Source organism: Dendronephthya gigantea, unplaced genomic scaffold (assembly GCF_004324835.1).
Source record: "Dendronephthya gigantea isolate DGI-Jeju-01 unplaced genomic scaffold, DenGig_1.0 000012F, whole genome shotgun sequence".
Classification (NCBI taxonomy): Eukaryota; Metazoa; Cnidaria; class Anthozoa; order Malacalcyonacea; family Nephtheidae; genus Dendronephthya; species Dendronephthya gigantea.
In genome coordinates, this window is record NW_021163022.1 from 3,012,561 (window position 1) to 3,037,753 (window position 25,193).

The 25,193-nt window shown below is 37.0% G+C and overlaps 2 protein-coding genes and 1 long non-coding RNA gene across 4 annotated transcripts; 2 read left to right on the top strand and 1 right to left on the bottom strand.

Moving 5' to 3' along the window:
• The first annotated feature begins 80 nt into the window (after positions 1-80).
• Positions 81-12,484, top strand: LOC114519161 (SUN domain-containing ossification factor-like). 2 transcript variants are annotated; one of them, XM_028539236.1, is made up of 12 exons: positions 81-465; positions 624-693; positions 1,422-1,712; positions 6,513-6,712; positions 7,263-7,941; positions 8,250-9,851; positions 10,000-10,385; positions 10,617-10,704; positions 10,890-10,994; positions 11,095-11,278; positions 11,566-11,624; positions 11,766-12,484. In XM_028539236.1, the coding sequence occupies exons 1-12, from the start codon at positions 410-412 to the stop codon at positions 12,330-12,332; spliced, it is 4,287 nt and encodes a 1,428-aa protein (XP_028395037.1). In that variant the 5' UTR covers positions 81-409; the 3' UTR covers positions 12,333-12,484. The 2 variants fall into 2 exon arrangements, with proteins under 2 accessions (XP_028395037.1, XP_028395039.1); XM_028539238.1 differs by having other exon boundaries at positions 82-465; positions 8,250-9,836.
• Positions 3,037-4,115, bottom strand: LOC114519164. Its single transcript, XR_003686551.1, has 3 exons — positions 4,034-4,115; positions 3,775-3,945; positions 3,037-3,675 (listed from the first exon to the last, which is right to left on the bottom strand). It is a non-coding gene; the product is annotated as an uncharacterized LOC114519164 (long non-coding RNA).
• Positions 12,485-14,362: 1,878 nt separating the features above from the next.
• Positions 14,363-24,959, top strand: LOC114519094 (golgin subfamily A member 2-like). Its single transcript, XM_028539157.1, has 28 exons — positions 14,363-14,470; positions 14,590-14,694; positions 15,329-15,412; positions 15,668-15,688; positions 15,842-15,892; positions 16,043-16,123; positions 16,340-16,378; positions 16,575-16,637; positions 16,768-16,861; positions 16,964-17,070; positions 17,224-17,282; positions 17,769-17,910; positions 18,083-18,172; positions 18,275-18,382; positions 18,870-18,957; positions 19,140-19,255; positions 19,479-19,504; positions 19,774-19,899; positions 20,199-20,265; positions 20,556-20,669; positions 21,016-21,069; positions 21,201-21,284; positions 21,837-21,924; positions 22,021-22,247; positions 22,532-22,873; positions 23,108-23,210; positions 23,302-23,408; positions 23,542-24,959. Exons 1-28 carry the CDS (start codon positions 14,399-14,401, stop codon positions 23,968-23,970), a joined length of 3,087 nt encoding a protein of 1,028 aa, XP_028394958.1. The 5' UTR covers positions 14,363-14,398; the 3' UTR covers positions 23,971-24,959.
• The last annotated feature ends 234 nt before the right edge of the window (positions 24,960-25,193 follow it).

Below are 25,193 nucleotides of genomic sequence, written 5' to 3' on the forward strand. Positions count from 1 at the left end.
GTCTTTAATTTTAGGCGTAATATATTGTTCAAATGGTCTATGGACTCTTAAAAAATGCCTCTTACTTACATTGCTATTATTGTTTAAACGGATTTAAGAAAATTGAAAGTGCCCCAAAAATGGCGGATTTCGTCATCGTGAGAAAGGCTAATATTCCTCCTCACACTCCTCCCCCCGGGATTTTGATTCTGGTTTAACTGGATTCGTAAGATCTCAAATTTACAAAATTACAAATACTAATACATTATCATATGTACAAACACGTCATATTTTAGCTCAAAAATGAATGAAAAATCTGTACAAAGGACTTGTAAACTTATTCGAAGTGACTATACACTTCCTGCCTTTCATTTAAGATGATATTGTGAAGAATTATGTTGGCCAAGCGGGCAACAAATCACACTTTAAAATGGCGAGTAAGCTTTGTCGTTGCATACAGTTATGGTTGACGTTTCTACTATGTTGGTAAGATGGCGATAATTTTTATACTTTCAAGTTTTTAGACCTCTTATTTGAGAGGGAGACAAATATATATTATTCCACTTTGTACAATTGGGAAAGAACGTTAGAAATAATCTCGGATTAATTTAATTTCACTGAGTATATTTTGTATCCAATCTTAGGTTTGCACTACGAGGCGATCCTGTTACGCAAGAAACTGAATCAGACATAGAAAGCTTGTCCACAGAAAAGGTATATCTGAAGTCGAATTCTGGTTGTCTAACTTGTTAATTAAAGCAATTTAATTATAACCGATGGTGAATCATTCACTTTTTAGCTTTCTTTTGTGGTTTGTGGTTAAACATTTGTCACAATTACAGTCGCAGATATATTTTTATTCGGTTTTCTAAAATCTTTCGAAGCTTTTTGCAATTTGACCTATAACAAAGGGTCTGGCTTTTAGTATAAGCATTTCTAGTACGCATCGAAGTGTTACGTCTCCTAGACATATTGTTTGAAATGAAATGATATGTTTGCTTATATTGATGTATCATTATATAACAAATCATTTGGATTAAATGCAAATGAAAAGCGATATGCTATATATTTAGTATTTGGAAGAAGATATTCTTCACATAACCAAGACTACTTTGATGATTTCTTTATACAATACTTAGGATACACCATTTACCACTTGGTATTTACATTATTATTAATATCAGTATTCATTAGTTGTCATTGTCAAACAAATGTCAGCATGTGGTTGGTTGCTTTGTTTGATTCTGGTCAAGCCTGATTTGACCCAGTTTAATCGATTAAATTACACAATGTGACAAGCCAAAGTCAAAAAAATATTTAAACAACAGACTGTACAAATATATGTACAGATTTTTTACTCCAGCTGAGTTAGCAATAACAGTGTTAATAATAATATTTTTATTATATCTTTATGATACATTACAAATCTTTTTTAACCTTAGGAAAATATTGGCTTCACCGAACAAAAGGCTACTCCTCATTTGGCATTAATTCATCAGACACAGACCATTATTCATGACATTGTAGAGCTAAATACGTTGGTGACAAGACCTGCAATTGCACCAGCCACCCCTTGGGATGACACACAAGTAATATCAACTGTCTCAGGGGGAGATGCAGAGTCTTCCATAGAACATCAAATAATAACTGAAAAACAAATTCCTGACGTGGAAATATCTATTTCTAACATTGATGATTCTAAATCAGCTGGTGAAAACCAAAAGGAGATAGAGGTGGGGTATCTATGTGCCTAGCCATTGGCATTGAATAAAATAATTGGTCAATAAGGTGTTAGGTCTAGACATGCCCAGCCTTTCATTGTGATCCAATGCCAAAATCAGGGTAAAATAATAGTCAATTGTACTTAACCTGTCTTATGATAGTAGCTGTCAAGATGCCCCCATTTTCTGTGCATTAACCTGCTAGCAACAAAGGTGAAAAACGTCTTTGGCCAATCAGCGCTTTTGTTGACATTTTTATTATTAACCAATCAGAGTTTTCGATTTTACGCTACCTCCGCTAACACACAAGAAATTTACTAGGGGTATAGTATGTTGAATTATGCCTTTGGGGGGACAGGATTTTGAACTTTTTTGATTAAATACAACGGAATATGAAAAAATATTCATTTATCTAAAAATCTGTCGGCCAGATTTTCGCTTTAAGGTCTAGTGTTAATACTATCGACATTTGAACAACGACGTACGCACGCCGCGAGTAAGGGTTTATTATATAATTGCTGGTCTTGGTTTTTGGGCCTCTAAAAAACAACAATTATATCTACAATAATATAAGATACCCCTTGATTTTAGGCCAAGTTAAACGGGGAAAAGTTTTATAGACGTTCTTTGCAATAATATTAAACATTCGATCGGCTTGTGACTGACCAGACAGTGAGACCATGCACTGTAAGATCTTTAAAATATTCCATATTTAGCTAAAGTAAAGAGCGCGAAAACACAAACCTTTTTTTAAAATCATGCAACTTCACTGAAAATGCCTAAGTTTTCGAAAGTCTGCAGCAATCGTTTCCTTCACGAAAAGTGGAAAACTGAAAAGGACGTTCAATTTATTAACCTTCGCAGGAATGGCTTGTCAGATCTAGCCAATATTTTTGAGCATTTTTTAAAAAAAGAACATGTTTTAAAAACACCATCTGTAACAAACGTCTGCACTGCCTGCCTAAAACAATGTCTTAAAAGGCGTTGCTTTACGAAATACCTAGAAGAAAATGATCACACAACAATAGAAAACAAGGTAGGTTTACTGTAATTTATTGCCATTTATCTTAATTCTCAAATTTCAATTTTACTCTTTTCATCCATAATGATTTGAAAATACTTTTAGCTTGCAGCATTGTTCAAAAATCCTGGAGCAGTAGACAAGATTGTGGATAATGAGATGGAGCCCAGCATATCAAGTATAACTACAGTTAACACACGCATATCAAGTATAACAGAAACAAATGCTCATACTGCTTCTTACTCACCATCTATGACAGCTGATGTAGAAGTAAACACAACATGTACACAGATATGTAGTCAGGACACGAATCAACCATCAGTCTGAACAGCCCTAGTTTATATTCTTTTAGTGACTGTGAACAGACTGTGCCTGCAACAACATGTCTAGAGAAAGAAATTCAAACTGATCAATGCATTTGCATTTCTCCCAGTGAGTATGAAGAATTAATTGAACAGGCTTCAAAATATGTTGACATGAAACAAGAGCTTGAAAAAATAAGTTCACATTTTTTTAAGAGTTCAAATCCTTATCCAGAGATGGATCCAGATAAATTTGAGCAGGTCTGTCTTCAAATTGGAGCTGAAAAGCTTTTTAACAAATTGTGCAATGCAATGAGTCTTTCAAGAATGTCTGCTGAAAGAAAGCATCTGACAAAACTGAGAACAATGGTGGTGATTTACATCATGATGTTTTCACAATCCCAAAAGGCTAATTGGTTTCAAGTCACTCTTGCCAGAACACTCCAACAATTTGGGATAAGTGACCAAGGCTTAGCATCACTACGGAATCTAGGAGTGGCAACACACCCCCGGACTGTTAAGATGGCATCAGAATTATCTGCTGCTTCTCACCTTGGCAATGTGGAAACTTTCTTTCAAGAAGTTGTGGACAATGAGCAGTTTCTGGTTATTTGCATTGACGACTTTCATAATATACATACGCAGCATCGCCCTGAAACAAAATCACAGACCGAAGCAGTCCACATGAGCACACTTTTGGTAAAAGTATTCTCGAATGTTAAGGCAATTTCAAAAGAACATCACAAATCACCTCTGCTGCCTCCTTCTCCAGTTCAGTGTGATACCTTGTTTAAACTTTTAAACAAGGAAATGGCAAGCTTATCCCAAAGCTACTCAACAACAAACCCAGATTGGGTAGTAGCCAAATATTTTGACCCGGAGGAAGAAAGACGCAGACTTTTGCTGCATGATTATCAACAAACTGAAATACAGGAGATGAGGTGTATGGACAACACTAAACTTGTGGACAGCCTTCATTTGCCTCTCAAATCACTTAATGATCTACTCACAGCTTTTAAGCACATGCTCGATAATGGTTTGAAAATCTATCTTGACAGTTTCTTAGCACCATTCATGGGTGACTGGCCAACCCAATTTTTCATGCGTCAACTTGTATACAACTCAGCCAAAGTTTCTTTACCACCTATTGTCCAAAACGTTGTTCCATTAATAGGTCCCTTGCACATTTCTTTGAATACCAGAGAATGTGTTGTGAAGTACTTCCATCCAATATTTGCTGAACTTTACTCCTTCCTGTTTGGAAAGAAAGCTAAATTAGCTAAAAAGCCAAAGCCCTGGAGAGTCTCCCTGCTACTGGAAGTGCTATATGGTGGATGGACTCTAATTCGGGAAAACATCATTTCAATTTTTTATCATTGTAAAGAAGTCGAATTCCTTACTCTTATCAACCTGGTCGACAATTATGTGCCCTTGGTTTTAAGTATTTATTCTGTGATATTTAAATGTAATGATTACCAATTGTATTGCAAATCATTGTTACGCTGCTGGATTATGTGTATGGTGTTCCGTCGTCGACATTATGACAAAGCATTGCTGGTTAAACTCTCAGCATTTATGTACTGGCAAGAGAACAATCACCCTATGTTTGATACGTTAAACAATGCCTTGGCAGCCTTTGACGAATATCCCATTGAAAATTTTCATTCTGTCCTTCGTGCTAGAACTAATTCCACTGACAATGCTGATCAAATTAGTCGAAAGGCTAAAGAGATTGATGTGTGTAAACATGAGATGCATATGTTTAAGTCAAATTTTGTGCCTCCAAGAAAGCTAGATTTCAGCAGGAAAAGCATCAGTAAACTGAAAGTCAAAGCAGCAGAATTCCTAACAAAGAAGTTTGAATTGCTACATAACAATCCCAGCCAAGCTGTGTTGATCCCAAGAGCTCGAGGTGAAAGAAAGGATATAACAAAATGGGAATTACCAAATCTGTTTGGCAACAAGATTGTTACCAGTAAAATTTTGCCACTAGGATTCACTTCAGTTGAAAGACCTCCTAACCCTCAAATGTAAGTAATGAAATAATAAGTTCATTCCTTTGATTGAGGGCATTTTTATAGTGTAAAATGGTTGATTGCACAGTAAGCTTAGGAAAGACTGTATTAATATAGTCTTACCTTATGGCAATTGATATTTTTATTTATTTGATATGTTAACAAGCAAATGCAAAACATCTAAGTCAGGGTTAGGTTCCTTGTAAGATAGAATTAATTAATGATTTACATTACCATAAATCTCATTCAAACAGCAAATGTGACAAGATCAACTGCGACCGTGACAGTCATTTGTGGCGTATTTTTCGCGGCTGTGGGCATTCTTTTCACGTAGAGTGTAATCTTCCTAAGATCAGTGTTTGCTCCGTTTGCATGAGTCTCCTTCAGTTGAAGATCACCAAACTTGGTAACACAGCAAATAAGACAGTCACAGAGTGTACAATGCAGAGTGTAGACGACAATGAACATAGCGATGATGAAGATGATGATACCACAAGTGACAACGATGAGGACGATGACGACGGCGATATTCACACAGAGCAGTCTTGCAACGAAGGAGACATTCAAGATATGATTTTTCGAATATCCTCTTGGTCTGTCGCTCACCCGCCCCAGAATTAAAGCAACGAAATCGTAAGTTTAAATTTAGATAATTCCTGTGAAGCTGCTTCATAAATTTTGTGTTAAATTTCACATCTCTTCTGGCACATCAAATATCAAAACATTGCATAGTTATTTAACTTATTTTTAATATATTTAATATTATGCAAACACAATTTTGATTGGAAGCACATGCATACTTTTCGTAGGGCGTACGTCGTTGTTCAAATGTCGATAGTATTAACACTAGACCTTAAAGCGAAAATCTGGCCGACAGATTTTTAGATAAATGAATATTTTTTCATATTCCGTTGTATTTAATCAAAAAAGTTCAAAATCCTGTCCCCCCAAAGGCATAATTCAACATACTATACCCCTAGTAAATTTCTTGTGTGTTAGCGGAGGTAGCGTAAAATCGAAGACTCTGATTGGTTAATAATAAAAATGTCAACAAAAGCGCTGATTGGCCAAAGACGTTTTTCACCTTTGTTCCTGCTAGCTAGTAGTATTCCTTCACAGGCAAATACAATCATCTGGTGTTAGGCTGATTAAATTATAATACATTGCCAGTTAATGTATTCAAGGGGGGTATTTTCATGTTGACTTTATAAATAAAGCAATGATAAGTTATCATCAATATATTCAGTGGAAGGAAACTAGCTATGCAATTAAAAAAATGCTTGGTTAATTACATAACTTTGCTTCAAATTTGGTATAACACCTGCCTAAAATAAACAGAAACACTTCTAAATGTTTTGACCTAGGGGCCTTTGTCAGGAGAGTATAATGATTACCATATTTAGTATTTAATAATTATGCTGCAGCAGCTGTGCCTGAACCAGTGTACCAAAATAAGCAAGGTCTATATACTTAGGTGGGCAGTTCTAGTAATGCTGCTGATAAAGACATTGCAGTGGAAATTACAGGAAACAAGGATAACATTTCAGAAATATCCTCCAGAAAAGCCAGTGATAAAGATGGTGGAGAACTGGAAAAAGTTGAAGATAGGGAGGAGCAAAGGCAGATTCCAGAAGGAGTTGAGAATGTTGAGCTCTCTGAAAATCAACAGTTTAGGTTTGTAATTATGGGAGTTGGGAGTTGCAGTGCTAAATTTGTCCAGCTGTCAACATTACTCCATGTGAACGTCTAATTTTGTCCTGCAATTAAATTCTGGATTAAAAATGGTGGTACTTTTTTTACATATTTTTGTGGGGTGTGTGAGCATAGTGAACAGGATAAACATTATAAACCTATAAGCTTTAAAAACAACTCAGAGCACCCAAGAGTTTCATACTTAAGTCCTGAGGAATGCTATATTCAAAGGATCTTGTGTGGAACAAATTTAGAAAGTCTCCTAAAGGACAAGTATATGAAAACTCAATATTCAACCCAATTATAAAAAATAAGTCATCTTACATGTTTTTGCATTGCACCCCCACAGTGTATCCTGTCACATGATCAAAGAATCATTCCAGACCACATGATTAATGATTGTTGTTCACATTCACCTGTTGTGTTCCTTACCACAGTTTCTTATAATTGGTTTTTATTCGATACACTAACTTTGAACAACCTGATGAAGGTGTTATAAAAACAGTTAAGTAACAAACGTCTTTATTTATAGTCTTAATGAAGAAAAAGCAATCTCATCAAATAAGAAGGACATTTTAGATGAGATGCCCCCGGCCAGTGAATTACCAACACATCAACTTGACAGCAAAAGCCAGAATTTACAAGTTGACGAGGATTTACCGGGAACACAAGATGGTTTTGAGGCCACACAAGAGGAGCTTGAGAATTCACAAGATGCACTTGGGGCCGCCCAGGAGGATATGCCTTCCTTTAATGAATGGAGTCAAAAGTTTCTTGCCCAGGAAGAGGAGAAGAAAGTTCAACTAAACAACGAGAAAGGAACGTCAGACCCTGGTATTCCACAGAAGAAAAAGACTATAGAACGCAAGCAAAACAACTACGCCTCCGTGGATTGTGGGGCTAACATACCCGAGAAGAACTCTGAGGCCCAAAATGCACATTCCATTCTCCTGGAAAACAAAGATTTGTACATGTTAAACCCATGTAGCGCCAACATTTGGTTTATAGTTGAGCTTTGTGATCACGTCCAAGTCACGTCCTTACAGCTTGCAAATTTTGAGATGTTTTCCTCAACCACCAAAGAATTCCAAGTATCGTTCAGCACAAGATACCCTACGAGGGAGTGGAGTCAACTGCAGACATTCGAGGCCAAGCCTGAGAAATCCATCCAGACTTTCACAATAGATCCTATTTTTGCAAAGTACATCAAGGTATACTAAGTGTGGATTTTATGGGGTGTTGAGTTTAAATGAATTCTGCTCTTATAAGGCCCGTTTACACTTGCAATTTGAGGTGCGATTTTTGCTGCGATTTTCTTCTTTTAGTGGATGTAAACGAGTGACTAAGTGAATAAGTTACGGATGTTCAAATAAGGAGACTTGTACATTAGAGCATTCATAACTTTTTGCTCGTTTCCATCTGTCAAAAGTAAAAAAAATTGCACAAAATCGCAGCAAAAATTGCAAATGTGAACGGGGCTTATCTAAACCTCAACTTTTCGAAATTTTTTTTCGTGTAGATTGAACAGTTAACTCACCATGGTTCAGAACATTATTGTCCTTGGAGCTTACTTCGTGTCTATGGCAACAGCATGGTAGAGGAGTACGAAGAACATGAATCATCTCACGACGAGAACACTAACGTCGACGAAGATCTCAATACTTCATCTAATACTACTGAAAATAAAAACCAGGCCAAAGGCATTCTGAAGAGTGCCACTGATGCTGTACTGAACTTCGTGAAGGAGACAGCTAAGAAGCTTGTTAAAACAGAGGAACAAAACAACTCGACTGAAAATGCAACCACGTATTCTGAAGACAACTCCAGTCAACCCCTTCAACCAAAGACTATCGTACAACTTATGCCTCGAGAAGACTTCGAGGCAAGTTGCCATGGAGACAGTGATGACGCACCTAACCCACCGTGTTTGCCTGGAGACGAATGCGTTTCAACGGAGTACTTACCTCATTCGTATCAGGCTTTTCTAGAAATCGTGCATAACGTATGCGGCCGAAATTTTAGGCGTGCCAAGGCATGTTTCGCTAACTTCAGTAAAAGTTTAGTGGGGAATGTGACGAACCAGGAAGCGAGTCGGAAAAATCTCACTGAAGAAATTGAGATAGATTCAAGGGGAAACAAGGAAGAGATAAATACTGAGGTTGACGTGAGTGACGGTGAAAGTAAAGCTGACGAGAGGTCTTCTAAAGATATTGGAAACAATGTTGATAGCGACATCGTTTCGATTGAAAAAATGCAAAAACCTGAAGATACTACAACTTCAAGCCGCACTGCATCGTCAGAGGATAGTGGACTATCTGAATCAGTTCACGTTGACTCTCAGACAAGCCCAGATAGCACAACTACCTCAACTGTGTTGCATAGCAGCACTTGCAATAACTGTGTCAGCAGCAGCAGCAGCAGCAGTGTACCTTCTGCTACCATCAGTAGCGGTGTTACAAGTTCAATAAATGATTTAGATTTTGCTTCATCACCAACCCCTCTAGCACAACCCCCGTTGGCTGTGAATGACAACCCAAATACGATTGAACCCCCGACTCCGCCACCCGAGGGCGTCGAGAAGGAAATTATCATCCAAGCAAGTTCAGATTCTCCTAATTCCGTATCATGCGACAATTTCGATTGTGTCACAGCCACCACCGAGACTATCCCCAATGCCGTTCCCAGTCCTTCATCGACATTACAGATGGAGAGTATGCCAACTTTAAGTTCTACTGTGGAAAGTGGAGCCCAGATGCCGAAGATTTCAACTTCACATCAGGATACACCAGTCGATGAGGGATTGTCTAGGGATAACAATGTACCTGAAGGATCAGATAGGGATACCAATGAACACGGCGAGGGTACGCCTATTGTTGACAAGGAGCACGATATTGTCGACCCACATGTTGATGTCCTCAAAACAACATTGACCGACGCAGAGACTAAGGAAGGAAGAGCCGAACCTGAGCAACCCAATGAAGATACAGCCCGTGATTTAATAGCTAAACCCAATAAAACAACCATAAGTCAGCTTGAGGGAGAAAAAGAGATAGAAAAACCCGACATAGATGTTGGCAGTAAAGACAAAGAAGTGGAAGCACATCAGGTAGACACCATAAAGGTAGATATACACCATAGAAGTTTGATATTGCACGCTATAGCTTTCACATGGCTGTTCATAATCTAAGGCATGATTTTTTTGTGAGTAGACCCCCAAAATTTGTATTGTTTCTTACAGTATACGTATGTAAAAATTACATTTTTAACAGGATGAATTGGAAGATAGCAGAATGGGTAGTGAAGTAAACGAAAAAGTTGAAACCATTGAGGAACAGAAAGATGCTGTTCTTCTAAATGAAGATCACAGACAAACTGAGTTACCAGACCCCAGTTTAATCGAACAAGATTTTTCACCTTTATCCGAAGGGCAATGTGAGATGAAAGATGCTACAGTTTCCAGGAATCCGGAGGATTTTAGTTCACCAAACCTTGATCCCGGTCCCACAATTAACGCCGAAGCAGTCACAACTCACGTTGGTAATGGAAATACATATGGGAAAAAAGAATCGATATTTGTTACATTGAGCAGAAAGATTAAAGCTTTGGAGCAGAATGTTACGATGACGAATTTGTTCTTGGAAGAACTTAGTCAAAGGTACCACATGAAATTATCATCCAGTATACGTTTTACAGCCAGCTACATATGATTTTACTTCAGTTATTTTGAAAATCAAGGAATTCTGCGGCTTAACTTACTATGATTATCATATATATTTAGTCGACTGTTGTATCAAATAGTGTAGTTTAAGATGAACGACGAATTCTTTGTTAAAGAATTCATCTAAATTTATTGTGTAGACTTATTATATTTGTTCTTCATTTAAAGATACCGAAAGTCGATGGATGAAATGCAAAAGAAAATGGAAAAGAAGTTTTCCATGTTGTCAAAAAACTCCAAGCTTCTTACCAAAGTGGTATGTGTAACATTCTTTTGTGCTATAAGATAATAATAGGGTAAACCAATTCATTCTGAAGATATTTCGACAAACACGTCAACTTCGTCATGAAAGAAAGCCTGATTTGCCTTTCTCATATTCTTATCTTTCACAGTGTTCTGAACCGTCTTAGCAGTAATCCTATCTCAATTTTTTGCTGTTAGAATTTAGCACAAAATTCCACTATCCTTGCTCTGACAAGCAGAGTTAAAGAACTGGAAGTGAAATTAAATGAAGCCATTTCAAGATTAAAAGTCGTAAACCAGGAGGTACGTTTGTGCATACGGAACGAGATTTCTACCACCGTAGTTTGTAATTGCATTGCACAAAAACAATTCAAAAATAACCGCTCAACATGTTTCTGTTCAGGTGGTGGAACGCCATGTTGTCGGATTGTGTTTACAAATTCTGTTTCTGATTATCATGTGGTTTCTACTGCGCCCCCGCGCAACAGGAAATACTGACCCCCCTGCAAGGCACACTCTCGTTGGAAATGGACATGTGAAAAATGGCAGTGTGCTGTGTAATGGTACTGATTATCGACAACAAAATGGTAAGAACTATAATATATCGGAGAAACATTTTGGTAGATTTTAAGCTTGAGATGTTCGTGGATGCCCCGTGCCCGAACTACTAAAACTAACACAAAAACTTTTGATGTTATTAACTACAAATGCCCGACAAAAATCACCATTGCGTTCTGTATATTAAAGTTTTTAAAGTTAAATGAAAGTTTGCAATAGCGTTGCGTTAGAACGTCAAAGAATACGTGATATATTTGAAAGTGTTTATGCGACAGTATGTAGCGTCATAACACATGTGTCTTGCTTTGTTTTTCAGGAAATATTGAACATATTGAAAACGAGAAAAATTACCTTGAAGAATGCAGTCCATCTAAGGTAATCATGTCTGCACTTAGTAATAATTTATTCACGTAATCTTCACAGACAAGATTATCAAAATCAGTATTTAATTATGATACCAATGCCCTTTAAAGCGATTAATTTTGTAGTCTAAATTCTAGTTGCTTTTTTTGTTAGCCGCTAACACTTGACGCTACATCCGACACTAAACGTCGCCGACGTCGGAAAAACCGCCCGAATTCTGTGGTCTCGGACCACTCATTCGATGCCACATCTAACCAGGCTCAAAATATCGTCTCCAGAACTGCTGGTCTTCTTTTCCATGCACAAGGAGCCCCCGACAATCTCCGACCTGTTGCGAAAGATTCCGGCACACAACGATCCCAGAGCAACGATAGTATACACAGTCTGTCTCAAGACGAGCGAAGATGGAATGTTAAAAAATCTGCATCTTCACCGAAGTCGAAGAAAGTGTTTTTCCGTAATAAAGATGACACGCATGACGGAAAAACGAAAACGTTTGCCGAGGCGCGGCTTGCGGGAGGACGGCCTAATGCACCAGGTACAAAGCTTGTCAGATCGAAAAGTTCTGGAGAGTGTTATGAGAACAAGTTAGCTCTATCTGACATTGCCATATCTACAGCAGAAAGCAGAGGATCACTGGGCAATGCAAGATGTTTACCACAACCCACAAGTAATCCGTTCAAAGATCAAAAAAGAAGTTGGATATGGGGTCTTGGTTGAGACGTATATTATGTTGCTAAACCTTTAGTCACTCCTTTGTCCAAAAATAAATTAATTTCAATAATTCGTATTTATAGAAAATCCACATGTCATTTATTTATTGAAACTATTGTTGAATATTTTTATAGGAGAAAATTAAACTTAATTATTTCGCAAACAAAATACTGCTTCCGTGAAAATTTTAGAATTAACAATTAACCAATTATTACAACGCTCCCCGTTCTAATTGGCCTAATTAACGCGGTAATTGCGTGTCGATTGTTTACAAAACTACTTGAAGAAGCATGTCCGTAAACGATGTAGAATCAATCAATTCGGATTTTTCGCGCCTCAAAGTGTCCGACAGCGCGGAATGTTTGCTACTAGAAGAAATGCGAGTGATGCTCTCAAAAGAATGGATTGCATATCTGGCCGATAACAAGCGGGGTAAAAGTTTATCGCGCATTCGGGCTGGCGCCCCTGCAGCGGGCGAGCTATCGCGTGTTGTCTATGACATGCAACAAAAAATGAGCGGAGATAAATATCTAAAAATGCAGACATTTATTCAAGAGTTCAGAGATTTGCCTGGAGTCACCGCTATGGAGGATTCATTACTCAAGCTGTACATTTGGAGTCTGCACCACCCGAGACAGGTTAATTTCTGACAGTATAGCGTACTTGTGCTCAGCACCCCAGTCCCAAATGGAAAAGGGATGAAAATTTAATAAATCAATCTATGGTTAGAGACAAATCTTTGGTTCGAACGAACCTTTACTTGCCGAAGAGACCGTTTCCCTGAAAATTCATTTGTATCACTGAAAAAGGCTTGGCATTCATGGACGCGGTTTTGCTCAGATTCTATTTTTGCAAATCCGACTGCACAAGTGCTGTGGTCCATGACTCCATGTATATAAAACATTGCTGGAAACAAACAAGAACCTCGTTTTGACATGATCTTTACAATATTTTCTCACTGCAGGTGAAGTAAAGAACTACTTAAAACGCGTTATGTGGCTTGAGACATTCTGCCACATCACTGGAACATTGGTGGGTCAGATGGATGTCATTCTTAGCTTCATAAAAGGACGCGAACCACGAGAGGTATTGAAGAAGACGAAAGATCTTTTAGCCAATACCAGCCTGCACTCTTTTCAGTCTCGCAGTTCTGTAAACAGTACTCAGGGTGATGACAAAACGACTGACTCCTTACCTCCTTATTGCATTATATTGTAAAGATGCCAGGAATTTATGGAACGAATTTAAGCTGTCAAATTGTCTTTCCCAAAACGGAATTTGTCGTAAAAGCTGTGTATAAATTGCTAAATAATTTCTGCTTTTGAAATAAAATGATATGATTCCATAATTATATTCGAATGGCTTTACCTCGTAAATCTTTGACTGCAATCGTAACTGGCGCGTGCGCTTTACTGAGTGACTCTAAACCAAACCACTACTTAGAATATGAAAGGACTGAAGTGAGAGTATAATAGCAATCAGTAGGTCGTTACAGTCGTGTATCTACGAAACAAATTCATCCTTTTAAAATGAAGTATTGAAACGAAGCTTTGTGGGTGATTCCAAAAACGTTAGGAGCCTCGCTGACACCATTGCAGATGAGGTATAATGATAAACAGGATGATGAAGTGAGTCCAGACTTGAAATGGAAGTCCAGGCAGATAATATGCGAAGAACAAATGAAAACAACGCGTGAAGGCGGTGAAGGTTTGCAAGAAGTACAGAGATGCTGAAGGAACAACATTACGTAATATGAAAAATGACATTGAAAGGTAGCTATTCCCAGCAAAAAGGCCAAAATGAATTAAAAACAAAGAACAGTCAAGGAGGAGAGACTCAGAGCAGCTAACTGGCTATATGCTTACAGGCTCAGTTATACATAAAGGAAGGTGGAACTTTTTAGAGATTACACTGAACGAGTGAACGTGTGAAACCTGCGCAAATTATTCCAATTTGCGCGTGAGATTTCGCGCGGGACAAATACGTGGCATAATGGTAATTACCACTGTTTACCATATAACGAATGTTCAGATGACTGATCAATATGGCTGTATTTTTATTTTTATTGAATTATGGTAAGAGATCGTTTGGAAATAATGGCTGATAAAGCCCGTTTAGAGAAGATTGCTTCTGCTAGAAAAAAGGTGAGATACTGATTAAGGATTAAGCGTTTTAGATTTGAAAATTTAGTGAATATTAGCTAAGGTATGTGTAGCCAAAGTTACGTGTTTTTAACTGGAATGTGGATGACATGTTTTCCCAGCTTAAGAAATTTCAAGACAAGAAAGGACCTTCTTCGACGCCGCCTAAATTGCCGATCAAGCCTGCAACAGTTGAAACAAGCCAAGGAGAAGTAAAAAATGATTTTGTAAGTCTATTTTCAAACGATAAGATATTAATTTGTAAGGAATAAATACTAAATCATTTTACATGATGAATACATAATACTGAAATTGATATTTGTCTCTCGTATGCTATATATCAATATTATGATTTTTTGGCGAATTTTTATGCTAAAGGACTTCATTTCTTTCATAGGGAGTTTGTGTGATCGGGGTAGACATAAAATTAAAAGTTTTAAAACGCATTAATATCCATATTGTATCAACTTTATTTGTTTTTCAAAAAGATTGAAACGTCGCATGTATTTTTTTACACTGGTCAAATATGTCAAATTGTTTAAAGTGCAGTAAGGTCACAGATTTAAAGAAACTAAATAATTACCATTTCACCTTCATTACCATCATCTTTTGTACAACGGATAACAGACAAGAGGGCCACTAAGAGGAATACAGCAAATTTTTTAATTGCTGTTCAAACCTTCATTAAATAAGTTTAATTGATACTCTTTGTACCTAATGAACGTGAAAAAATCGATCATTTAGTTTTAATAGTTTAATGCCTGAGGTATATTCCTGTTTTGATCCATCTAAAGAACCAATGAGGTCATTCCAATGTAATTAGCACTGATAACACTAATAAGTACTGGTAATGTTGTTTAGGAGGTTGTTAATGCTTCACCAATTGATCAAACTTTGAAAAATGGATCCTATTCTTCACCTTCAGTTAACAAAATCAAACAGATGGTATGTTAAATATGCTACATAATGAAAATTGTTGTAGATACTCTCTTTGTGCACTTTACTACTGTATTCTACTGTATGTTTGCAATGAGCAATATTAACCTGTTAGAATGTGCACAGATATACTATTATGTTTTTTTTGTATTATGTTTTTTTTTGCCATGGATTTTACTTGTTTATGAGAGTAAATTGGTTAATAAAAAACATGTGTATTTAGCCCTAATTGTGTTATTATTTTTTCTTTCAATTCACCAACAGTTAAATGGTTTTGCTAAGCAGGTATAGTGAAAAGCTTTTTGAAAGTGTATTTGTTACACTCATACTTTGCTTTTCTAAAGGCATATTTTTCATATGCTTGTGTCAGTAGGAGAATTCTTCCAACTAATAGTTCAATTCAAGTTTTTGCCTATAGCCTTGTTTTGTTTTATTCAGGAACTGGAAAATGGTGAAGATCCAATAATCTCAGAAATAGATGCATTAGAGGTAATGTTGTGGCGCAAGTGATGCACAAAATAAATATTGCACCAAACAGATTCAAGATGTTGATACTACTAGCTTTAGTAGACATTGGTTGCAAAGAAAATGTTATGAAGGATTTGGTGTGACAGCTCGAATTTATGTTAATATTTGTAGAGAAGAAATTCTGATTTGGAGAGAAATTTATCATCACATAAACGGAACAATGAACAGCTAGGAAACCATGTGAATGAACAGGTATGGATGTGAAGTGTCATTGTTTCAGCCAACCAGTGTGTAGTAACTACAAGTACAAATTGTTTTAATGGCTAGTGATTGATCACTTGTTTGTCTGCATGTGTTCCCTTTTCCAAACAAGTAAATGCCAAGATTGATCCATCAAGAGCATTTCATTATTAACCTTGTTGTCAAATCAAAATGTTCAGCCTTAATTTTATAGTATTTTATTTTTAGAGAAAACAAATTATCCAACTTCAAGAGCAGATCAAAAAAGTAGGTCAATTGCATATTGCATATAAACCAGTGAAAATGATGCAAGATTCGATAGTATTAAGTTTGTTCTGCAGTTTAGATAATAGATTTGTTGTTTTTGATCCTCTTTTGCTCAATGATTTTATTGCCAGATACTGCAGTGCACATCATATTGCAATTCATATTTTATTGATATAAATGTGTTTTGTTATTATAGGAAAGAACAGAGCTTGCAAATAGACAACTTTTGGAACAAAGGTCTTTGAAAGAGCAACTTGAAGTAAGTTCAATGTGTGTTTAAAATATTTGAGACTTATTTAAACATGTTTGTTATTCTGGCCATGATTTGGCATATACATAAATATGCATCCTTTTCTTATTTTTTCCTGCTCGTCTTGTTGCCTTCACAGGTACATATTCAGACGATTGGTATTCTTGTGTCAGAAAAATCTGACCTGCAAACCACATTGGCACAACTACAAAAGAAATTTAAAACAAAAGATAGTAAGTGTAGCAGAAAGCTAACAAAATGTCACAATGTGTTCTGTCTATTGGGTCCGTATACGTTTTTTTTGCTTACATAAAGATTTTTATGTCCAAATCTAGATGAATGTTCGGAGTTGTCCAGTCGTGTTCAAAAGTTGAGACATCAAAATGCTGAGCACGAACGAGACATTGCTACACAGAAAAGCAAGTTGGAAAAGTTTTCCGAGGTAAAATGTTAGACAATGAATTAAGTTCTTCATGTAGTAAAAATAAACAAGATTATTCTCAATCTGGTGGATTACACGTAATATTTATATACAGTATGTGCCTGTTGCAAGCTAAATTCAGTAATGGTAATGTCAATTTTCCTTAAACTTTAGGAAAATAGCGAGCTTCGGAAAGATCGGGATCGAGTTCAGACGTTAAATTACACCTTAAAGTAAGTCGTGCTTGAAAATTTTATCAGCCTGTAGTATATTTCCCTTGTTTCAGAGTGATGGTAGTATATCATCCTACGTAAGAATGACCTGGGGCCGGTTGTATTAAGCCTGTTTAGCTTAAACGGTGGTTAAGTTCAAAATAGAAAGCAAGTCTAATTAGTCTATCGTTTTATTCAACAAGCAAACTAATGTTTTTAACCTTAATGCAAAGATACTGTTTACAACTACATATTTAGTGCATAATATTCAAGTTAACTCATTCAAGACAGATGTAAGAGTGTTATTTAATTTTGACTTATCCACCGTTTAAGCTAAGCGGGCTTGATACAACCGGCCCCTGAACGATAGATAACCAGACACTTACAGCGATAGTGCCCATGCACAAAACAATACTTTGAAAACATTGTAATTGACCATTGTTGATTTTCCTTGCCAGCGAGAAAGTTTTTTGCAGTTGTTTCATAATTTTCTGAATTTCTTGGCAGCCGAGAGAAAGAAGATCTACAACAACAAAGTTCTGAAATTAGGCAGAAGTTACAAGGAAAAGTGAACGAATGTTTGTCTTTGGAAAAATCTAAAGATGAAACAGCAAAGAAATTCAACGAAACACAGCTTCTCATACAACAGGTTAGCTCAAAACATACCCACTATGAAATAGTAAAAAAGTAGTGTAGATGCAGAGTATGTAGAATGCAAGAATTCCGAATCCAATTCCGTTTCCATGAGAGGTGGAACGAGTCTGTGATATGAAATATGCGGTAATTCTAAACATGTACATAATGGTGTAATCAATTTCTAGTTGTCAAACAATCCGTCCGCATCAGCAGTTCAAGAGTTGACTAAACAATTACGTGATGAAAAGGCAGAACTCGAGCAAAAATTAGAAAAGGTAAGTACGTAACCCCGCCTCCAAATTCACATTTACCTCCATATTGGCAATATATTTTCACGAGTTAAAACAAGTTAAAAAATTTTTTAATACGTTTTTCAGCAAACCGCGTCCTTACAAAAATTAGCCACCGATAAAGGACAAATAATAGAAAGACACAATCAAGAGGTTGAACAATATGAATTTAAACTACAGAAACTTGTTGATCTGGTACGTAATAGAGATGATAGAGATCCAACTGAATGATATATAATTCATGTCACTAGGGTGGGGGGGGGGGGTGATTGCGGGGGGGGGGGGGGGTGATTGCAGGGGAGTCGTTGGAAAAAATGCTAAACCCGGGCCCTCCGGGTAGGAATCAAATCCAAGCTTGTGCGATTGTAGAGGATTGCTTTCATCATTATAAAGTTTTGGCGGACTTTTCTTGTGTGTGTGAAGGAGAAAATTCCCCGCGGGTTTCATTGGTGTTGGCTAAGGAATATTTTATTCCACATTTCTCCCATTTCTACGCAGTTTGTTAAATAGGAGAGCTAAGAATTGGAGTATTGCTGTGGTAAATAGTATACGTAGTTTTCCTGGCATCTTTTTGATTATCAACGATTATCAACTGTGTTGATACCGATTACACAGTGGGTATTTGGATGATCGACGTTTGAAAGGGAGTTCATGAGCTGAACAAATGACATATTTTTGTTAGAATGAACAACTTGAAAATCACAGACTTCAATGGACAGAGATGCAGCAGGAATATGAAGAAACTATTACCGAATTGCGAAAAAGTCTTGGTATGATCTTGCAAGCAAATTATAATCATTAGATCTACTGTAACCTTTAGATATAGGCTCCGAATTATCTCGATAAAACCACAATAGTACGTCTTCACTGAAGACTCTTCAGTCACAAATGTATGGCATTTAAGGCAACTCACATGAATATACTGCTGTTACTTACAACCTCTCGTTTTTAGATCAACTTAACGACGAAGAAGCCAGCCATCAATCTGAAGCAACGAGACTTGCTGCACAAGAAATACAAAAACTCGTCGAGGAAAAAGAAAGTTTAGCAAAGTATTTACAACAACAGGTATTCTACTTCACCCTTTTCACTCATTATATGCTTTCCAAATGGATAGGCACTTTTTTTAGTTCTTTAAATTCCCGCAATATAGAATATTCTCTTGTTCAGGTATTTTTGCCCTAGTTTGCCGTTTAGAATATAAAGAAAACAAACCAGTTATATTTTTCGTGAATGAAATGTACGTATACAGTACATGTAATTGCCTTTTTCCTTTGTTTCTAAATTTTAGAGCGATGCAAATGACAAATTAAATCGGTAAATATTTTTAATAACTATGTGTATCTTCACTTTCATTTCAAGTGGTTGTTTGTGATCACAGTGGAGATTTGATATTTTTAACGATCACTTTGTTAACCCATTACTAACCGAATTATCCAAATACATTCTCGTATATACTGTACAACAGTGTACACATCCCTAGCAGACCCGCGTACCCCAGATCTACCCGCCCCTCTAGCCCTTTCACCTCCATGTGCCTGCTTCGCTCTGGCGATTAAATTTTCTTCAATTTTGTTTTCATTTAGTGAACTTGCGGAGAGTGAGGCAAAAGTTACAGAACTGGAGAACATTGTGGCGAACTTGAGTCGTGAATCACAAGACAAACGAGAATTGTTAGAAAGCATCCAGAGTGATAAAGAAACGATAAGCAAGTGGGTTGAATGTTGTGACTAAACCTTTACGATAATCAGAAGATAATTCTGATTTAGTTGTGTAAACCTTTACGATAACAACTACTTTAAAACAGAGCAACTTTAAAAGTTACATTTCAGGAATTCTAGGTTATTACACCTGATTGCGTGTCGTGTACGAGCACGCCGTTCATCATTTTTTGAGCATATGCACTAAATTTCACCGAGAAACATTGTCTAGGAGTTTGTAAACCGAGTTTTTTAGGTAGATTGTTACTAGCTATTTAATCTGCGAATCTTAATGGATATTTTCCCTGCAGGGCACTGCAACAAAACAAAGAACTCAAGGAGCAACTGGGAGAACTGGAAAGCCGTTTCATTGAGATGGTGAGTTGTATTTGATACAAGTGATACCTAAATGTATTTGATACAAATGAAACCAGAATTACAAAAAAAAACGGATGCATGGGTATGATTATATTTTTTTTTACGTGCTTTTGACTAGCAGTCTATGATTCAATGAATTCATTGTTTTCTACTGGTTAAAAACTGTACGTTGACACTCGAAAGCTCATGAAAAATAAACGTTATAACCGAAGAACCTGTTAAACAGTTTTCTTTTTTATTTTTCTTATATGGATTGTTATTATTCCTAAATGATGTTTTGTATATTGTAGAGTAATGACAACATGGAATTAACAAGCACTCTTGAATCAGAAAGACACGCTAGCAGAGATATAGGAGAGAAATTGAGTGAAAAAACAATGGAACTCGCAGAGACTCAACAGATGGTATTTATTCGTTCAAAATTATGCCTTACTTATTAGCGTCCTCAGATCCGCGAAAAATTAATGGGATAACTTCCTATTTGGCCCTATTTATAGCCTGTACCAACTACCAAACGGGCCCGTCAATATACTGACCATGCATACCGTGATAAAACATATTCGTGGATATATTCTTGTTTGCTTGCCTAATCAAATAGTCCATATTCAAAGCTGTAAAAAAGCAGTATCCCTATTGTAATGTTATATGTACATGTTAAGTGTTGAAGATTTTTACGCTCGATACTGGTAAGAAATGTAAAGTTACCAGAACCTTACTCAGACATTTTTCGTACTTGTTTTTCCCCAATAGTTATCAAACAGTCAAGCTGATATTGACAATCTAAACAAGAGTCTCAATGAACAAGTTAGTAGCTATATCGCGCTTGGTTTTATTGTCCAAGTTGACCAAATGTGAGAAAATATGGCTCAGTGCAAGATCCTGTAATGAAATGTTTTATTAATCGGTGCAATTATTATTAATATTTTGCCTTGTAGATCGAAGTTAACGCTAAAAACCAACATTTTGAAGCACAAGGACGTCTGACCGATGTCTTGCATCAGGAATTACAGTCTGCACAAGTAAATCATACTAAATACTATTTAATTATATATAGTCATTCTTTCTTTCAGTATATTTAATTGTGGATAAAATCCCGCTTGTGAGTGGGAAAATCAGTTGCCCAGCTTCACTAAGTAGGAGTTTATCAGCTATATTTATTCGCTGTGTGGAACATCTTGCTGTTGATCAACGTCAGGGGCCCACCTTAACTAGGGCAAAATTTCGAATAAAATTATTAAAATACTCGGGATGAAGCGCTTGTGATGAATCTAATACATATAGGTTAATCGAATTTACAACGATATACATTATAGGTTATTGGGCCAGAGTTAAAACGTCGCTCAATTTCTCTCAGTTTCACTGTGCCGAGGAAATTGTTACCACAGCTTGGTTGCAGCGATATCTTCTTGCTAAGGCTGTCTATAAAGGCGGCAAAATTCCACATTAATTTGTTTTCTGTATACTTGCATCTCAGGACGAATACTTATCGATCTGGATCGCACTATCCTGATCGTACATTTATTTTCCCAGTATATTAACTGACCCCGTGTTTCGAAATCTATTTTTACTAGGACACTATCAACCAACTTTCAAGTCAAAATAGCGAACTGAAGGAACTACTTATTGTAGAGGAACGCAGACACTACAGTCAAGTGGAAAGTAAGCCATAATGATTTGCATGTTTTCTGCTCTATGCCTGCTATCGTTCAACACGAATTGTACCCACTACATCCATTATTCTCTGTTATATCCTAGATATCAACCACCTTGATGTTACTCCCGAGAGCGACAGCGTTCAGCAAATGCCAGATCTCGTTCTCAAGACGGGTGATGCTCGTGTAGAAAGCGATCCTGTTGACGAATCTAACGTTTCTGAAGATGAAGATAGTTGGCCGAGTGAGAGTGATTCAGAATTTGTTGACGAACCAGAGATGACAACATCATATTCTGCTCCAACGACGTACAGCAACAGAGAAGATGTGGTATGTTTAAGATAAGATTTTTGTATTTTCCGCAACAGATTTTCTTTGTCTCTGATGGTTAACGTCTCAAAATGACAGCTATAAAATTCCATATACATGTTATCTAATAACAAGTACTGAAAATATCATAAATATTTCATACAATCTTCTTTTTCTGGCGTATTTAACTACTTCATAACCACATCATATTGCTTAATTTCATATCTATCACTTTTTGTCCGATTAGAATCTCTCGCTTGTGAACGATTAGAACTGAGGTTACCCAATTTACCCATGTAATTTAGGTGAGCTCAATGTCTGCCTCGATCAGACAGTTAGAAATGGAACGAGATCAACTCCGGCATCAGCTTTCAGAAGTCTCAGACAAATCACAATCTGAAATCAACATTCTTCAGCAACACATGGAAATGCAGATACATCAACAGGTCCAACAACGACAACGAGACTTGTTGGAACAAGTACACGAACAACTTCACGAACAGCAACAACAGATCAGCGCTTTGCAACAACTTGTTCAGAAACAGAAACTACAAATTGAAAATCAAGATCTTGCCGTCGATGAAATCAATTTGGAGAATGCTGCTATACCGGTTGAACAACTGAAACCAGCATTTGCCAAACTGCAGGTAAGCTTCTCGAACAACGTAATGTGTATATTTTTGCAAAAAAAAACAAAAGAAAACAAAAACATTTAATTCAAGTTCTAAGGATAAGTCCTAAGTTCATCACCAAAGAAACATCACCATGCAAAGCTCTCTTTCTTTATCATCGTCGCTAAGGCGGAAAATAGGAAATATTTTAAGATATTGAAGCACTAGTAAAACGTCTTTAATGTTTGTTGTCTGATTTTTCTCCTACAGACGAGGTTTTTGCAAATCATGAACGAAAAGGCAGAACTTTTAGATAAAGTACAAGAACTTGAACATATATGCCAACAGTTATCGGCTGAAACAGAAACAATAGGTACGATAAAGATTAGCCTGGTTATACTAGTCTTCCTCTAGAAATGCATTAGCATGTTTCCGCGACTGATCATGAATCGTACGTGTTTTAGGAGAATATATTTCATTGTATCAAATGCAGAGAACTGCTTTGAAAAAGTATTATCATGAGAGAGAAAAATTAATTACTCATTTATCCAATGAACGTGCCCAGATGCAGGTATGTGTAATAAATAAAGGTAGAAATAGTATATAAATGATGCAAGGATTGTCTTTTTGTATGCAGTAATATAATGCGATTTGTCTCATTAAATTGTGTACAAAAATTTGTCTGATTTTCCTTCTTTACACAGGCAAAGATTGGGCAGCTTCAGTCGCTGGTCATGCAGCAAATTCAAGGCCGTATGCACCACCGTGAAAATCACGAGAGAAGTAGTGCTCGAGAGACAATACATCGAAATGTAGACGAAAAGTTTTCGAAAACCCTAGACAATGACAGCAGTGCCCAAAACCGTATTGAGGCGCTTAGGCGAACTGATACTCAGGACGAGCAGGAGACTGCGTCCGAGTCTAGTGCCATATCCCTAGGACTAGAAGCGGTCGACTTGGAAGACCTGGAGGAATTGGCAGCCAAGGATGGCACAACACAGCAAATTTTGCAAATATTTAATCAATTAAACGTTTCGGGTGAGGGTGTTCAAGCGGGCTGGTTCTCACCCGCTGCCCGCAAACATCATTTCAAGCCCTGCAGGCGTTGCCAGGATGCTGTAATAGACTTGTAGCAAATAGACAGAGCGGTGTTAAGGGGACGCACCCGTGATATGGGCAGGGGGATCTCATAGATCTTCATAGCATACTTGGAAAGGCGTTTTGGCTTATCCTAATATATCTAGATTTGAAACTCGGTCAATCATTTCTGGTGGACCCCGTGGACATGACCGAATGAATTCCACATTTAACATACACATTTTAAATATAGCCAAAATTTGTATAGTGATATAAAGTCTAGTTACCATTTTGTCGTTGCGTGTCACTACTACCTGTTTCAGACGTCGAACTTTTCATGTGCCAAATCGAATGCAAATGAACTTAAACAAAGACTTTAGCTCCATTAACAATAGTTACGGCAGATGAAAAGTTCGACGTCTAAAACAGGCCTACGGTTACAAGTCATAAATACCCTGGAAAAAGGTTGATGTAAGTTTATATCTTGTCTTGTGCATCAAGTGGTATGCAAGTCAGTCTTCACTTGTCGCAGGGATACAAGACACTCTTTTACATCCGTCACTTGTACACGACAAGAAACGACCAAATGGAAACTAGGCTTTACAAGGCTGATTCCTAAAAGTGTAGGTTATCTCAAGTAAATGTATTTATGACAATCTAAAGTATTGAACCCTTGAGATGTAGGTATGTGAACAACTAATCATGCCACCGCGGATCTCTTCCTTACAGAAGAATCGGGCGGGGTGTTAAGTTAAGGGGGGGACCCATGTTTAACAGGGAACCACACTAATGAGGCACAACCACTGACGTATATTAGATAGTATAGGTCAGTGGGTACAACCATACATATTTGCCACCAAACCAAGCAATGATTTTTCCGGGTACAAAGATCGGCGATACGTAGGTTTTCGTTCTTAAACTAAAGCCAGGCGCACACGACGCGATTTTCGTTGTGCGATTTTAATCGGCAAATATCAAACTGTTGCAGTCTGCCGATTAAAATCATTTCGCAAAATGACATCGCACACGCAAGAATTTAGTCGAAAATCGCGTTGTGTACGCCTGACTCTACAATTCATTCAAACAATCTTGGCGAAGGTTTCCTCATACTAGAGTATGAGGTTATTATTCAAAACAAAATGATTTCGTGCAAATTCTATTGACACAATTTTTAGTTCGTGCTTATGATCAAGATACAACAGTGTATATTGTAACGGTGGCATACTACCGCTATGTGCGCCAATTCTTGTGCAACAAAGATTTCAACTCAAAATAATGC

What these genes read in the sequence shown, in the direction of transcription:
- LOC114519094 (XM_028539157.1), top strand. Translation starts at nt 14,399, where the DNA reads ATGGTAAGAGATCGTTTGGAAATAATGGCTGATAAAGCCCGTTTAGAG. An exon ending in GAGAAGTAAAAAATGATTTT is followed by an intron (nt 14,695 to 15,328) that starts GTAAGTCTATTT and finishes AATGTTGTTTAG; the next exon opens with GAGGTTGTTAATGCTTCACC. An exon ending in TTAACAAAATCAAACAGATG is followed by an intron (nt 15,413 to 15,667) that starts GTATGTTAAATA and finishes ATTCACCAACAG; the next exon opens with TTAAATGGTTTTGCTAAGCA.
- LOC114519161 (XM_028539236.1), top strand. Translation starts at nt 410, where the DNA reads ATGGCGAGTAAGCTTTGTCGTTGCATACAGTTATGGTTGACGTTTCTA. An exon ending in TCTGAAAATCAACAGTTTAG is followed by an intron (nt 6,713 to 7,262) that starts GTTTGTAATTAT and finishes CTTTATTTATAG; the next exon opens with TCTTAATGAAGAAAAAGCAA. An exon ending in AAGAATGCAGTCCATCTAAG is followed by an intron (nt 11,625 to 11,765) that starts GTAATCATGTCT and finishes TTTTTTTGTTAG; the next exon opens with CCGCTAACACTTGACGCTAC.